The 16,521-nt window shown below is 35.4% G+C and overlaps 1 protein-coding gene across 1 annotated transcript in view; it reads right to left on the reverse strand.

Moving 5' to 3' along the window:
• Positions 1–16,521, reverse strand: part of LOC104150173 (adhesion G-protein coupled receptor V1) — a 273,763-nt gene that overhangs the window by 203,207 nt on the left and 54,035 nt on the right. The window contains exons 24-35 of the mRNA XM_068926389.1: positions 16,158–16,338; positions 15,301–15,503; positions 14,549–14,678; positions 12,917–12,997; positions 11,469–11,608; positions 10,415–11,024; positions 9,233–9,448; positions 7,835–8,050; positions 6,372–6,616; positions 6,007–6,188; positions 4,476–5,287; positions 2,823–3,032 (exon numbers count right to left, since the gene is read on the reverse strand). Of these exons, the coding sequence (XP_068782490.1) occupies positions 2,823–3,032; positions 4,476–5,287; positions 6,007–6,188; positions 6,372–6,616; positions 7,835–8,050; positions 9,233–9,448; positions 10,415–11,024; positions 11,469–11,608; positions 12,917–12,997; positions 14,549–14,678; positions 15,301–15,503; positions 16,158–16,338 (3,226 nt within the window). The remainder of the gene's footprint in view (positions 1–2,822; positions 3,033–4,475; positions 5,288–6,006; positions 6,189–6,371; positions 6,617–7,834; positions 8,051–9,232; positions 9,449–10,414; positions 11,025–11,468; positions 11,609–12,916; positions 12,998–14,548; positions 14,679–15,300; positions 15,504–16,157; positions 16,339–16,521) is intronic.

Here is a 16,521-nt window from a genome sequence, read left to right on the forward strand (position 1 = left end):
TTCACAGTGGTACATCTAGGAAAACGCAAGAGGAGATATGGGGCTACGTGGCTTCATTCTCCATGGCACAATCTGAGAGATGAGTTGCGTTGGTCAATTTCTTCATGTAATTTAGAGACCACCAAGTTAGGATGGTATCTTGCTATTCTCCTACATTATGTTATAGGGCAGTATCACATAGCTAACACCGACAGGAACAACTTGAACACTTTCTAGATAGATTTCTTTTTAGTACGGAAATATTAAGAGATGCATGTATGCTAACCAGCAATGACAGATCAATGAATTATTAATTTCAAGAGACCTTAATATAATTCATTAAAATACAGTATTAATAATAATAAAAAAATACAAGAACTATGTAAGCCAATTTCCAAATAAATAAATATATTTTTAAGCCTCAGCATTTCAAACTTCATTTAAGCCTTGGAGCTGTACTGAGGTTCACACTTTTGTCTTAAGTGGGTCCATGTTGCTCCTAAGAAAATAAAAGAATTAAAAATGTATTGACTTCACAAGTATTCTGTTTCTACAGTCAGGTATCTGAGAGTACACTCTGAGTTTATGGGTTCCCCTGACACTATTTTATCATATTGTTTAACACTGCACTGAAATCCAGTCTATCCTATTTGAGAATTTTGCACAACCATTGCAAACAAATAAGCACTTAACACAAAACTGGTTACTTTAGTACCATTGCAAAATGCACAAATAAGACAAAGCGTATTTCAATACAACATTATACGATACAACGAATTTTCATCAAAAACTACAACAAAATGCTTTAGATATAAAGAGCTTTTACAATATGAAGTCAAGGATATCCTAAATCAAAACACTGAGAAGGAATCCCAAGTCTAATTCATCACTATTACAGACTCCAAGTAGTTAATTACTGAGCCATGGTTCTTGGACAGCTTTAACAAGACCTTTAGTATCCCTACCCAGAAAGAAAATAGGAAAAACAAGTTGTGTATATCTACTTTTTGACATACAACAGGCTTCAGCAAATACCAATTCATTTCTGAAGACTGAAAGGATATTATTAGGCTAATTCTACTTCTTTGTTTTACATCTTCTAATGTTTAAATATGTTAGCCAGATCTTCAGATTTCTATACTATGATTTAAAATTGAGGCACTGAATGTACCTTTACCAAATACAAATCAAGAGGTATGGATTTATTAGGTAGAAGAAGGGTGCCTCAGCCATCCTCCTCTTCCCCATTATTTCAAGCCAGTGCAGTGCATACTCCTGCAATACAGTCATACACACAGCACACAGCTGTTTTAAGTCCCTATCCATACTAAAAACCTACACCTACCTTGAATAAGGTGATAAATAATATTCACCTCTTGAAAATAACATCTATTTACTTGACGGATAGCAAAATTGTTCAATAATACTATAAACATAAAAGATGATGATATTTGGATTTATATTTGGTAATTTTTGCTTTCAAAACAAGAAAACCTGGATATTAAAGGTGAAAAACAAACACTAAAATCTGTCATCTAATAGCTGTAGCTCATTCTGTTTTTAGCAGACTTCAGTGTGGTTTTTTTGTTGTTGCAAGCCAATGCATTATTTTCTTCACAACCTGGAAAAACTGGAGTCCAGTAATTTCCAAACTGTAACAGAGCACTTCAGTTCCAGATGTCCAGCGTTTGCTACTGTGCAACAAATAATATTTAATCAGTGGAAAATGTTCAGGGTCATCATAACCTTTGGGACTGAGGCAGTCTGTATTAATTCCTCGTGCTCATTAACAGTTCTTCTTAGCTCGTCAGATTGCAGCTGGCTTGACAGGCAGATCAGAACTGTTAATGTGGAGGAATAAAGGATGAAAACTGGGCACACACACTAGCACAGAATTAACACAAACCGTCTAGATGAAAACCAGAAGGTTATGATGTCCTTTCATGTCCAGGGAGGGGAAGAGAGGGAACATTTGCAAAAGAAAGATTTTTTGTTTTTTTCTTCAAACAGAAAATGCAACGGACACATTGCTGGACAACACATTTTTGTTTTGGTAACTTTTCTTGACCATCAGTTCACAAGTCAGAAAAAAATGATACTGTAATACCTTCAGATTCCAACAAAGGCCACCCAGAGTAATCACCACTGACATCACCATCATTCTACACGAAACTGCATCAAACCTTAGATAAAATATGTAGTGTGCTCTTTAAAACACTAGTAGATTTTTCACTTTCAAATTGTTACTGTTCTTTCTCAAATGCCATATGACTTAGTGATGGCAGCAAGATTGCTATAGTCTTAAACTAGCTGCCATAAAAAAAGCATAAACGGACCATTTTAAACCAGCAGGTTCACGAGTAAGAAGACAGGAAAAGGCAATCCTAATCCTTCTGTGGGAACGTCTTCCAGAAGATTTAAAGTGAATTAAAGTCATTGATAGATGACATTTACTTATAATTATTAATAGATCTGTATATGATAGGAATTAAATCCAGATCCAGAATTTGGCATACATGGATTAGACAATAAAAGTTAAAAGAAGTTTTGAGATGGAATACCAGCAGAAGCAAAGCACAGTCTTCAGAAAAAGGAAAGCAGTGATGATGATGCATAATATATTTTTGAAAATGGTTTACCTATCCTTTCCAAAGATTTAAGTGCTATATTTCACGAGTTAAAAATTCAAAGAAATTCATGCCAAGTATGTACATATTCGCCTCTTGTTGACGTTCTCTGAACGATGAAACAAACAATCACTGTGAGTCATTATCAATGGAAAGCATGAAGATGGAAGCTGATGTTAAAAAAGCTGAGCGTGGTCAACACAAAGAAGAACCCACCTTCACGACCAATAACAGATCTTGAGGCTGTCTGAAAGCTAATAATTCCTGCCACGTTGTCACTTGCCAGAATAATCACTGTGACAGTGTCAAAACCAGACAGAATCCGACTCCCTCCTTCAGTATGGACCAGGCTGATTATGATGCTTTCATTATCCTCTGGCTCCGGATCATCTAAAATGGTCAATGCGACCATCTTTTTTGTTTCCCCTACAAGGAGAAGAATGCATTCATATATATGCCCATGGAAATCACCTTGCAAAAAGACAATCCTCTAATTTTGTAGCAAATGGTTTAAAAATATAAAAAGGACAAATGGAGTACACCTATTCACTTATCTTTCTGGAAGTTACTGAATGCCATTATGCAGTTTTATTCAATTACTATCAAAGAAGTCACATTAAGCCAGTATGATTATTATTAATGTCCTACGTACAGAATGACTGGGTAGGAATTATTTCTGAATTCTTTATTTGTATTACACATTCTCTCGCTTTATAATTCAACTCAGAAAAAGGGAATATTATTCTTGTAAAGAAAGTTATCAAGTACATAATCCCTCTGATGAACTATACACTTAATTTGAATATATTTACTGGGCCAGGGAATGCATAAAAATGGGCTATCATTGTGTTAGCTGTTTGCCTTCTGGACTATCAAATAACAATAATATAACTAGCAAACACTGAATTACCTGTGCCTACATAATCCATCAAATTTTACAACACAGTCCTATTGCTCAGCACATGAGCATAACAGGTGTGTTTTATGACTGTGAGAATATCAATTTAAAAATATGTATGTATCACTTTATAAATTGTCCTTTGAAGTACTTTTAAAAGTTTTGTGCTAAACTTAAACCACTACTCTAATTACATCTGCCTCAAAATCACTGCTGGCAACAATTCTTTTGAGTTCAGTTAATTTATCAGTCTAGCTAGCACACTACAATCTTTACTACGCTCCCACAAATTACCTCCAAAATATCCGTTCAGTCAACTTAGACTTCGCAAATATAAAATAAATCTGTACCATGCCCTGTTGTATTTAAGTAGTCTGCCAGTAACTCATTTGTCCTGCTGGTAAATTTTAAAAATATGCTCTACTGTATCTTATAAAATTAATACAATCTTGGAATTTAAAAACCGACATCATTACTTCAAAAATCTAGCTAACTGGTGAAAGAAATCAGCAGTCATTAATAAAGCTTTGCTTTTTGCAAAACTGGTACCGCACTGGAGGCTACGAAAAGATGACTTTGGCATGCTTCTCGTTTTCATTATCCTTGATATTATTACAGTCTTCAGTATTATTACTCCTGATTTATTTGGTGTAAATGAAATCTTTAAAATGTGCGCTGAAATATTTCTTAAAAGAAGAAAAAACTTAGATATATATGCTTTTCATTATCTTCTAGTGTCACCTTGTAAGAAACTTCATTAGAGAAGACTACGTGAGTGTTCTGCAAAATAATGTTATATGCTAAAAAACAGCTGTGTTCTTATGCATATCTATCTTGAGCGTTAGGGGAGATTTAGCCTAAGAATAAGATGTCACTCTTGTAAAAACATCTGAAGGGTTGAGTGCTTGTTAGGTTCTTTTTGCTTTTCCTTAATTTTATAAGATGGAAGCAAATGCAAAACCTTGCCTCACCTTCAGCAAATACCAGAATCTCACCAACACCTATAAAATCCAAGTCTGGGGTAGCAGTTCCACCAGCTACACGCCATTCCACTGTCACTTGTCCCAGGCTACCTTCTGTTCTGTGTATCATTAGCTGCACGTTGGTCTGAGGACGTTCTTCTACTTCAACATACAGACCTTCCTCTGTTGCATTGGGACTTACACTGTAGATCTTAAATACTCCAAAGGCATCTCCATTCATCAGTATGATAACTGTGGAAGTATTTGGCTGTCCTAGAGTTGGCTGATTTTTTAAGGTGGCTGAAATGTTTATTAGCTCAACTTTCAAAAGGGATATAGTGAAATTCTCATCCAACTCTGGCAGACTGTCAGGGAGTATTGTAACTGTGAGATTTGCAAACTCTTCCCCTTCTAGCATTATGGCCCTCTGTCTTGTAACAGATTCATAATCACTGCCAGCAATGGCTTTTGTGCTAAAGAGAGTGGATGCACTGGTGGCGTTTTTCTTGTAGGTCCAGAATCCTGAAATATTAGTTAGTGGGCTAATCTCTGATGTCAGCCAAAAGCAGAAAGGATTCCCAGAGGCACTGGAAAACGTAAAGGCTGAACATGCTTGTTCTTTTAGGCACCGAGTTGCACAGGCATGTAGTGGGTCACCTGCGGTAGACACATTCACCCTGGTCTTGGATGGCTGGTCAGGAATTCCTTGTACAGGAGACTCATAAAAGGCCAGGACATCGTGACCTTGCTCAATGGCAAGAGCTACAACATCAGTCTCAGAAGTGCTGTAGAAAATCCAAAGCTGACCAAACCTTCCCCCACTAAAAGACATTATGAATAAAGTCATGTTAGTCAATGAAGTATGTCTAATATTCTGTATGTTTCTGGTTAAGAATAACTGAACAAAAACTACTGAACTTCTTTGAATTGCTGAGAAATTCCAAATAATGTATTAAAATACATTCCCTTTGAAGCTAGTACCAGAATAATTGATTTGTCATTTTGTGTGGATAGCAAGTTTGATTTTTAGTTTGAGCAGTAGTCTGTTAGGAATGCATATCCAAAATATTTTTTTCTAGGGGTTAGCTTGCTCTTCTTAGGACTTGCCGGCTTTACTAGCTGCCAAAGCAGAAAAAGCCAGTGCTGCCCAGCCTTGTCGTCTATCCTCCTAGGGGTCCTCAGGAGATCATAGCACATGTATAAACATGTGATACATGTTTCTCGTTTCTTTCCACCCTACACGAGTTGGCCCATTCTGTCCTTCAGTTCAAATCATAGGAATAAGCCATTGTGTGGTTTTAAATGATGTGATGATTAAACAGACAAAATAATACTTAAAGAGATTCTATGCATATTTCTAATAAGCAGACATTAAGTTTCAAAAATAACATATATGAAATAACAGTGTGTTCAGCTGGCAGATCAAGAAGCTGACGTAAAGACTTTAAAACGAGAAGAGCATGAAGTTGAAATTACAGTCAAGTTTAAAAAAAAAAAACGAAAAAATAATAATTATATACAAAGTAAATACCATACAGACCTTCGCCTGACTGTTATGTTTGCAAGTAAATTTCTTTCTAGTGGCTCCTGAATTCGATACAAGGAGTGATGAAAGAAAACTGTGCCATAAGGATTATCATTGGCAGGTATTATAATGTTTGCCACTCCATCTAACCCAATAGCACCACCATTGGAGGCCTGAGTTAATTCTACACGGACAACCTCAAAGAGAAAAAAAAATTTTTAGCAAAACAATTTGTGGTACTTCTAAGAATACAACAAGCAAAGTATAATCTGAACTTCTACCTCATTGCTCCCAAACATTTATTTTTCTCCTTTACACCCATTTCTATAACATATCAAAACTCTTAACACTATTCAAAAAAATGAAACTGTTCAACTTACTTCTTCTATTTCTGGAACATCATCAGCCAGGATCTCCAACAGCAGCATCTGAATGGCTTCCCCAGGGGCAAAAGTAATATTACCTGAGACAACCTGCAAGTCAGCATCAGCAGGATGCCCGTTAACGGTAGCAACCCACTGAACAGTAACATTACCAAGTGTCCCAGCATTGCGGATTATTGGCAGATCTATGGTTACTGATCCTAACTCAGGCTCCTCCACAGTGAATTCAGTGATCTGAAAAACTAAAGTACAGCACAGAGGGACTTATTTCATTAAAAATAACACTGAAGGTAAAAATATTACCTTGGTTCATGAAATATATAGTTTTATTTCATTCTGTTGAATTTATTTGCACAGATAAATCACTTTTAATCAGGTTGAAACTGGAAACAGAACTTTCTATATTAGTATTTTCATCTACAGAAGACAGAAGAAACGGAGAGAATGAAAATTAAAAACCAAACTAAACCAATCAGTTTATTTCAATATACTCATTGGTCATGGCTAGCCTCGAGCTGTTTCTAAGCTCCAAAAAGCCATTTTGATAATTATTCAGGGAACTTTTTTAGCTGTTGTCATGTACTACTTACTGAAGGATTAACTCAAAACTTACCATCTCAAATTACTTTTAAGTAAAATTCTTCCCGACATTAAATTTTCAGTTTTTAAGAAAGAAGTTAGCAAAGTACCCAGAGATAATTTTTCTGGTAGCTACTGAATGTCATTATGAGGTCAGATATTTTCTGCCTTTCGTCTCCCTTCTTTAACAGAGAAAATGGAGCAATAGGAATAAAGAAGGGTATTGAAGAGAGAAAAGGGTAGGGCAAGGAAAAAGGCCAGAAAAAATACACCCCCCAAAACTGAAATGAATAAAAAACATATCTAAAATATAATATTTTTGAAATTACCAAAATCAGCACAATGAAAATAGTTTTTGGAAATTATACACGATCCACTTTATTGATAACAACAGGCAGAAAAAATTAACATACCTAACAGACAGAAAATAAGAGGAAAAAATTTCCATTTCTAGTTATATTTTTAAATTTCTCCAGATCTTTAAACCTGCTTTCACTGCTTATCTAGTAAAACAAAGAAATCAAGTTATTTACGGCAGATTTTGGCTTAAATCTGCATCAGATATGCAGCATTTGGAATAGATAAACATTTTTAAAGAGGGGGGTGGAGGGAATCCACCCATCTCCATAAGGAGTTCCCAAAATCCAATTTTCTCAAAATCTTGACGTATCAATTGACTGAATATTTTTTCCAGCTTGTTTATGTTATTACACCTTAATTAAATGTTTCAATTTATCTTATCTTGTTTTCTACTGTGTTCATCCAGGCTTCCTCTATGTCTTCTATGAGTTTTTATTCAGTTGCCCAGTAACAACTCACCCAGAAATCTGTAGTAAAAACGTTAACAGAAGAAAGAAAATATGCAAATAGAACTTGTTTACCAAAAGATCCAAATGGGTCATCAGACACCTCAATAGTGATGATTGCCCTAGTCAAAGATCCAAGCAAGGCTCCTCCTGTTGTTTGATTCACCAGTTGAACATAAAAGGACTCCTCAACCTCAGGATTGATATCATTAATTATATAAATCGGCACAGCTTTACTTGTTTCCCCTTCTAGTAAAACAACATCTGATGAGGCTACACTGTAATCTTCACCTAGATATGCAGATGAAAAAACAAAGCAATAAAAAACAGAAAAATATTAATGCATTATGGTTCGTTGTATTAAACATGAAATCAATGACATTTATCTTCTCTTTTTGCATACACGTGCATTCCTCTGTGTTTATATGGGGTTTTCTTTATCTTCCAAATAAAGACAAAATAATCCTTCTAATTTCCTTCGGCCTTATAGAGAACTGGATAGATTAAAATGAAAATCAACTTAGCCAAAAACAGAGCTGATACTGTTAGAATAAGAAGCAATTACAAAAGGTCCATCTTTCTCTTCCTTTGAGAAGGACACACTTATGACTACAAAGGTATTTGTGTCTTTGATTTCTGATTGTTCTCTGGCTTTCCAAGAGGTGAAAGTGAACAGAAGCACTTTTATCCAAGTACATTTTACTAAAAGGGAACAATTTGTCTGCAGCATGGACCTCACTTTATGCAAACTTGTCTCTAAGAATGCATAGCTGAATAACTATGATACACTAAACAACTCTGCTTCAGAAAATAATCACTCTACCTGCACATTCATTTAGAAAAGTTAGTTATACAGAAAATAAACTTGAATATCTATTCTTAGAGCATGCACTACCTTAGCATTCAATTCTGGGCACAGCAGAAATACAGTGGGTTGGATTCATAATTATCTATGTGATTTTTGACCCTGCACATGTAGCTTTCCTGTAGCAGGGATCAACTGGTGTGGGTTTTTTTGGTTTTTTTTTTTTAAAGAACAGTTGAGTCCCCATTCCCCCAACTCGGTCTTCCTCCTCCAAGAATTCACCTAAATCAAGCATAGTGAGATTAAATACGTACTAAAGGACTGAAGAGTAGCTACATATACTACTAGAGTGTTTTTTCTCCCCTCCCTTTTTCTTTTTTTAAGAGGTGGGGGAACAGTAGGGAACAAACAGCCCACTCGCTTGACTCATTTCTCTTAATGGACTCTTCATTTAACAGTGATGATGTTCTAGCGCTTTTTATAAGCTCATGCACAGTGTCTTCCATAGAACCTAGATTTCTAATTGCTAAACACAATCAGTAAAACGTAGGGGTTTTGTTTGTTTAATACAGTGTACTCAGTCATTTGTTTGCTTGCACTCAAAGCATATAGAAAGGTATTTCAGCTTCAACATAGAACGTGTATTTCTACTATTCTGATTTCTTTACCAGCTGTTGCAGTTATTGGCATAGCTTTAAACTTCACAGAAACATCTGCAAAGATTCCCCCACTTCTGGTCACATTAATGATTGGTCCAACATAGTCTTCAGCAACTCGCACAGCGGGAGCTGAAAGCTGAAGTGTTCCAAAAGCATCATCATTGGCATTGATAATTACATGAGCTATTGTCTCACCCACTGATCCAAGTCGAGGAGAATTTACAACTGAAACATAACAAAAACAGCGTTAGAGAGTGCCTGAGATCCTTGCTGTCTATGTCTATAGAGTTCACAGACATACAGGAGAGTTCAGTGGTTCATTGCTACTAGGTTTCAACAAAACTATCTTTTTAGAATTGAACAAAGTATAATTTAAAGTACATCAAAATACTTCTGGTGTTTGAATTATACTACGACAGAAGACCTTAATTTTTAATCACTTAGTATTATTCTATTGGAGTCTATCATCACTCTGATGTAGAGCAAACAAGCCATAAATTATTTGAAGAGGTGATGTATTTACTTGTTTGTCCATAGGACCAGTAGTAAGATCACTCCAGGTTCAGTAGAATTCTATTTTTACACTTGCTGTGATGAAACATAAATAACATTTCAATCTCGTCATAGAATTATATATTTGAAGCCTCCCTTAACATTGAGACTAAATTGGGTGAGGTAATTAGACAAGCCAAGAAGCTGCGAAGCACAAATCAGGCTGTAATCACCCCAATGTATCTGAATGAGGAATTAGCAAGCATTGTCTACATTAAAAAAGCAGCATGTAGAGAGTGTAATACTACACCCGTTTGTTTTTTAAAAGTTTTTTGGCTTTCAATAAGCAATATAATCTAGCTATTTTAAAATTAGTTATTTTCTAATATGGTGCTTTGTAGAAACAACATAAGATGAACATTAGACGAATACGTGTATTAGTGCACAAAAGCTGTACAGTAACACACATGGCCAAAAAGGCCTTGCTTAAAGGGATGCAAAAGGAATAAAGAAATGCTCATCAACCCCTGACAAAATACTACGGCAAGGAAAATGTATGCTGACAAGAAAGGTAACTCAGAGAACTCTTTATATGCAGTTTGACATAGTAAAACTTTATTATAATTTAACCGGTTGCATTTTATCGTATTAAAGACGAACGCTAACCTACATACTGTAGAGAGACTGTAAAATACTTACGTGGCCGATCCTGTACTTTCTCAAGCAAAGCAATACTGTTTAGCTCCACAAAAACGGATTCTGACCTCTCAGGATCATTATCATCCAAAATAGGAAGAGTTATTGTGGCCTCACTTTTATTGGCTGGGAAGATCACAAAATCAGAAATAGATAAATAATCTTTTCCCTGTGCTGCTCTAGCTACGCCAGATGGAAGGAACGGTGACTTTTCTTCATCACCAATAGTTCTGTACGTCACCATTACTGTTCCAAGGAGACCACCAAGCCTCACTATCGTTAGGGAGATGTTTTTGGTTTCTTCCTCAACTTTCATTGGTCTGTTTTTCTCAGAAAACATAAATAGCCCATATGGATCATCATTAGCTAAAATAGTTAATGTTGCATTAGTATGAATTCCAAGACGACCACTGGAGACATTGATGATCAAAACTGAAAACATTTTATCCAGTTCAGGAACTTCATCAGGTGAAACTTGCACTGTTATATTAGCTCTTGCTTGGCCAACATCAAATGTTACATTCCCATAATTAGACATCAGGTCTTCTGTAAGATCACAGACTATGATCCAATGCAGTGTCACCTGAGATAAGGCCCCATGAGATCTCACGACCTAAGTGCAAAATATAAAGATTTACTTACTTTTGTAGAGAAAGAAAAATATTGAAGTATGAAATGGTATAAGGCAAAGCCACTAATAGTATGGGTTAAGAGTAAATCCCTCTTCAAAAAAAAAGTTACCATTACCATCTCAGCTTTGCTGTATTTTTTGTTGTATAACCAGCACTCCCACTTTAAAAAAATTAATACCTCAAATGTAAGCAAGTAGGTGCAATTTGAAATCTGTACCTACAACTGAAATCAGACATTATTACAGCATTTTAGGTGCAAGTTGGAAGATACATACTAGAAAACAAATGTACTAAATTGCAAAATAGATGTTTATTTTTAAAAGTTATAAACTCTATGGATTTATAATAAATAGATCACAGAATCCCCGGTGGAAACAGGGACAGGAGAGGACTGTATAACAATATGACACTCAAAACTTTCTAACCTGCAGCACAATAATGCTATCTCCGTCTTCAGGCTCAGTTCCATTTACAGAGAGTGACTCCATACTGAATTCAAACACACCATGAGCATCATCAGAAGCCTCAATAGTCACAATGATGTGGGATGCAATTCCCAAGCTAGCTGTAAGTGTAAGTTCCAAAGAAGATTATTTTTTCTAACACCTTTTCTTATATCAAAGAAAATAGCTAAAGGAATTTTATTACAAAACTACACAGGCCACCACGACTGGACTTTCTGTGCTGATTCACTCTTGTTTTCTTTAAATGCAGGATGACTATCCACACAGATAAGAAATCGACTTTCAATAATGCAGTCTGGCAGCCTTTCTCATGGAACAATGCACCGAAGAAGAAAAATAAATATGAGTACATTAAGGAAGGAACAGAAAGAAAAGTATTAAAGATTTAATGAATGAGAACGGAGCAAAGTTCAGGGTCATGGGGAGTTATATGATAAACCGCAGCATAAGCAGGGCAGACTGGATACAAGCAGGTCTCACCGTAACAGGGGCTGGAATGGAAAACAAAGAAAAAGAAGAAAAGGAGGAAAAAGTCCATTAAATTCTACCACCATTCCAGCTGAGATAACTTGCTGCTCAGAAAGGAAGAGCCTGGCATTTAAGAAAATCATTTCTGGAAACAAGAGGGAAAGAGGGAAATACCATTCCAGGAAAAAAAAGGAAGCTCCAAAAAGTGGTGAAATACACACTTTCTCTCAGAGTCTAATTGAATTCTTTTATATTTACAGATAAAATTGAAAATTAGAGTGAAATAAATTATTTGATTTGGATAATGGGTGCTAATGCAACATTCTCAGGTCTGGAGGATTTAATTTGGAGTCCTGCATGAACAGGGATTTCCTTCTTTTTTTTCTTTTTCTCTGTATCTATTTTGTAATTATTTTCTCTAGATTAAATTATCTTTGTTTTCTGTAAACCATGACAATACTTCAGGAATAAAAACAAACTTAAAGACAAGAAATGAATCCACTTTTTTTTTTTTATTTTAACAGATTCACTTCTCTTTATGAATATTTTTGACACAAAGAAAACCTAACATAAAGCATGTATCAAAGCATACAGTGAGGTTTTAATTACCTTCAATTAAAAAAGTTTCTTTGCTTTTTGCACTCCATAAAATTTGTCAATTTCCAGGCAAAACTAATCTGGAAAACTGTACTTCTAGAATATCTATATCATCTTTTACATCAATATAGTTTTGACAGTACAGCGGCTGTTATTCTGTTACAGTTAACACTGATTGTTTGAAATTTTGCCTAAATTAAAATCGAAAATAATGTTTTGAGAGAACATTATGATAAAGGTGATTGAATCATCTGTAACTACAAGTAAAGTAACACTAGGACAAGCTGTGCGACTATAGTAATTTATGAGAAATAAAGAAATAAAAGGTAGTTCAAAATTCTTACCATGTTGATGGACAGTTGGAAGGAAGAAATCCACGTTCCCATCACCACTTCCACTGTCATCATTTTTAAAGAGCTCAGCAACTTTAAGATGACAGATAGATACATATAGATACACACACACATATACATTTATAAATACAGAGACAACAGAAAGTAATTTAAACATTTCTGGTAAAGGGCGGGGAAAAGGAGGGAAACATTCTAAGGCGGCAATAATTTTGGTTCTGAAATTGTACAGGGTTTTTGGTAAAAGTCAGAAAAAGCATTATATATTTCACCTTCTATTTAATGCGTTGTGTTGAAAACAGCAATGAAAAGTCAGAAGGAAAGACAACAAACTCAACATTCTTTTTTCTTTTTCCTTTCTTTCCCTCTTTGTGTTCAGTCCTTCTCATTCCTATCCCAAGGTATGTATAGAGAAACTGGAAAAATATTCCAAAAAAGTGTGTGTAGGCAGGGGGAACTCCAAGCTCTTATACTATTTTTTTCCCATAATGTTAAAACATGTATCAGAAAGCTAGGAAAATCTGCAGGAGACTTAACTAATGGCAATCTTATCCTATATTTTGTGCTTGCATTGGTGTTGGAAAGACCAAAAAGACAGTTTGTATTAAGAGGTTATCTATCTATTGGATTATTAAATTAGTTGCAAGTTTCCTGTCAAAGCAATTTTAAAGAGAAAAGCAGAGCTGTTTTTAACAAAACAAATATTCAACCAAAATGCTTATACGCATGAAAAGTCTACGTTTTTTAAATCAACAGACTCACTACGGCCATATTACATCACAGACACATACAATCACAGCAGAGAGTTGGATTAACTTAAGGTACTATGATACAACTTCCCATAAGGAATGATATTTGTATTTCTCTACTGTTTAAAAAATTAACTGTCATTAAAAAGTCAATTTATGGCTGTCAACGTTTCCAATGATTTTCCCCCTCCAAATAACTTTACAGTCAGCCTTAGAAAACACTTCCCCAATGGGAAAAAATTCCATAACAGGCAAGAGTTTTGTGTGGCAGGAGCACTGATGCTTACCATTCCTTTGGACTAACATCTTGCAGCAAGAATTCTTTTAAGCATTTTCTCCCACACAGGCAGCAAATATTTCTCCAGCTGCAGCTCAGCTCTCTAGCCCTCTCAACCCCTCCAGTCTCCCACTGCTATAATCAGGTTGAATAAATTATGAACTAATACATTATAATTCCTCTGATTTCAGTCACTTGGCAGAAAGAGCTACCTTTGGCTGTGTAGACTTAATTATTCTATAAATATTTAAAATTTTGAAACACAGTGATCACTAATATATATTTTAAATTATTTTAATTCTCATTACGAACCAGGAAGTTTATATAAAGTGAAAAGTGGCGATTGCCTGTATATGACCTAATGCACGGCAGTAATCCAATTTCTTTGGAGTCTAGCTCTTTCTAGCAACGACTGATAGATTAACTGAAGAGCGCTTCTTTCCCAAGAAAAATTACAGATTTTTAGAGGGTGAGGGTGTTTGTCTTTTTTCAGAAAAAAAAAACTGAAAATAATCCTTCTTAGCACACCTAAAAGAGATAAGATTTTTGTGCGTGAATAGAGATCTCGAATATATAGGGAAAGAATTGTATGTGTCTTACCTCTTCCTTCTGGGTTCAACAGCTCCACTTTAAAATCTTTTTCTAATTCAGGGACAGAATTATCAGTGATGTTAACAGTAATGTACTTGTATCTTTCTCCTGGTTGAAATTCCAAAGTGCCCACAATAGCCTGCAATATGAAAGGTCTTTATATTTTTGTTGAAGTCCAATCTTTTCATCCAAATGAAAAAAGAAACAGAACTTTGATTTTGTTATCTTTTTTAATACATCTACTTTTCTTCACTTTAGTTTTTTCAAAAACCTGTTGAATCTTTTTTATGAAAACCATCTAAATTCACAGAATGGTGAGCACCTGCATTCATATAAGTTTTTCTGCCCAAATATAAGTTAGGTAAGCACAAATACATGCAGGTTATGGTGTTAAGTATGTGCAAATCCCAGTATGTATAAACATAATCTTAACCTGTACATGCACCTGAATGATCATACAAAGTTTGATCTGTTCTGCAACAATGGCAAACATCCTTTCTTGCTACACCAAAGCTTTTCTTAAAAAACAAAACAAAACAAAACTAGAACCTTTTGCTAGGACTTGCAATACTTTGTGCACAGAAAAGATGTAAAAGTCACATAATTATCTTTTTTTTAAAGTGAATATTAAACATTCATTTACCACATTACTGCATAAAACAGAAAACTGGGCAAGAAGACTTAAAAGTGAAGGCTATGCCTGGAACAAGTAAATCTAAATGAAGTCCAAAATAACTACATCACCTTGGCAATGGTCATACCTGATAATCTTCAGGACTGAAAGCTGTAAGTGGTACTGTTCTGTATTCTACCAGAACTGTTCCAAGAAGGCCCTGGGCACGAACTACCAGTAATCTGATGGGTCCAGCTTCTTCTTTAACAGTAATATGGGGCACGACAGATGCTGGGAGAACCATTTTATCACTTGGCTGAGGAGGCAACCCCACAGAGAACTGTAGTAAACCTGGCAGACAAGAAATATTATTTACATGGCTTCTTGCACCACATTTAAATGATTTACAATCAAATCCATAATTTATAATATTTATATTTTATGGTGGTGCTGAGATTAAGCATTAATTATTGATATGCCCTTAGGTCTCAAGCACGCTATTTCCAGGGATATACTTTGTACTCTACCCCCTCTCACTGATATCAATAAACAGTATATTTTAAATGAGTCTTGATAAAGCCACAGTGCAATAATAAATTCAGCTCTTCCCCAAAGAGCCTCACCATGTCATAGCATTGCCCACTTGTTTGTGAAACAAGCATGCAGAAACGGCTCTTATGATCAGGAATTCTCATCTAACAGAGACTGGCACAGGATCAACTACATGCAATCTTTATTTATCTTCCCCACAGAGGAATCATCTGTTTGGTTAGGGCAGCGTCAAGGCCTTTTTCCAAAACTCTCAAGAACTCAGTAACTCAAGAACTCTCAAGCAACTCAGCATTCACTCTTGTATATAAATAATGAATGAATCTCAAGTTAAATAAGTGGCATGCTTAGCATTGCTTCCCCAACTCTCAAGGCTAAGCAAAAAAGCTTTTAATCTTTTGAGCTAAAACTATACAATTATCTGAAATAACATTGCATCATTTCCATCATTGTTACCATATGGATGGTCACTGGCTTTGATGCTGATATCAGTAGTTTCCTTTTCTGGATCTATACTTGCTCCACTGGTAGGAGTGGAACCTAGTTTTCCATCTCCAGAAACTGCAGAAACTAGTGTCACTCGGAAATATTCAGTTAGCTCTGGAATGTCATCATCAATCACATGCAAATTTAACACCTAGAATAGAATCAAGTCATGGAGAGATCAAATCATGCAACATACATCACTGAGTTTCGTTACCTACCTAACTCACCAGTCAGTTGGTTGTATTTGCTGTGTAGTTCTTAAAGTAGTGCAGACAGAATTTTTCCTTTTCAGGTAAATTAACCTAACTTCTAGGATAATATTTTACATTTAGAA

This window comes from Struthio camelus, chromosome W, assembly GCF_040807025.1.
Source record: "Struthio camelus isolate bStrCam1 chromosome W, bStrCam1.hap1, whole genome shotgun sequence".
NCBI classification, from domain to species: domain Eukaryota; kingdom Metazoa; phylum Chordata; class Aves; order Struthioniformes; family Struthionidae; genus Struthio; species Struthio camelus.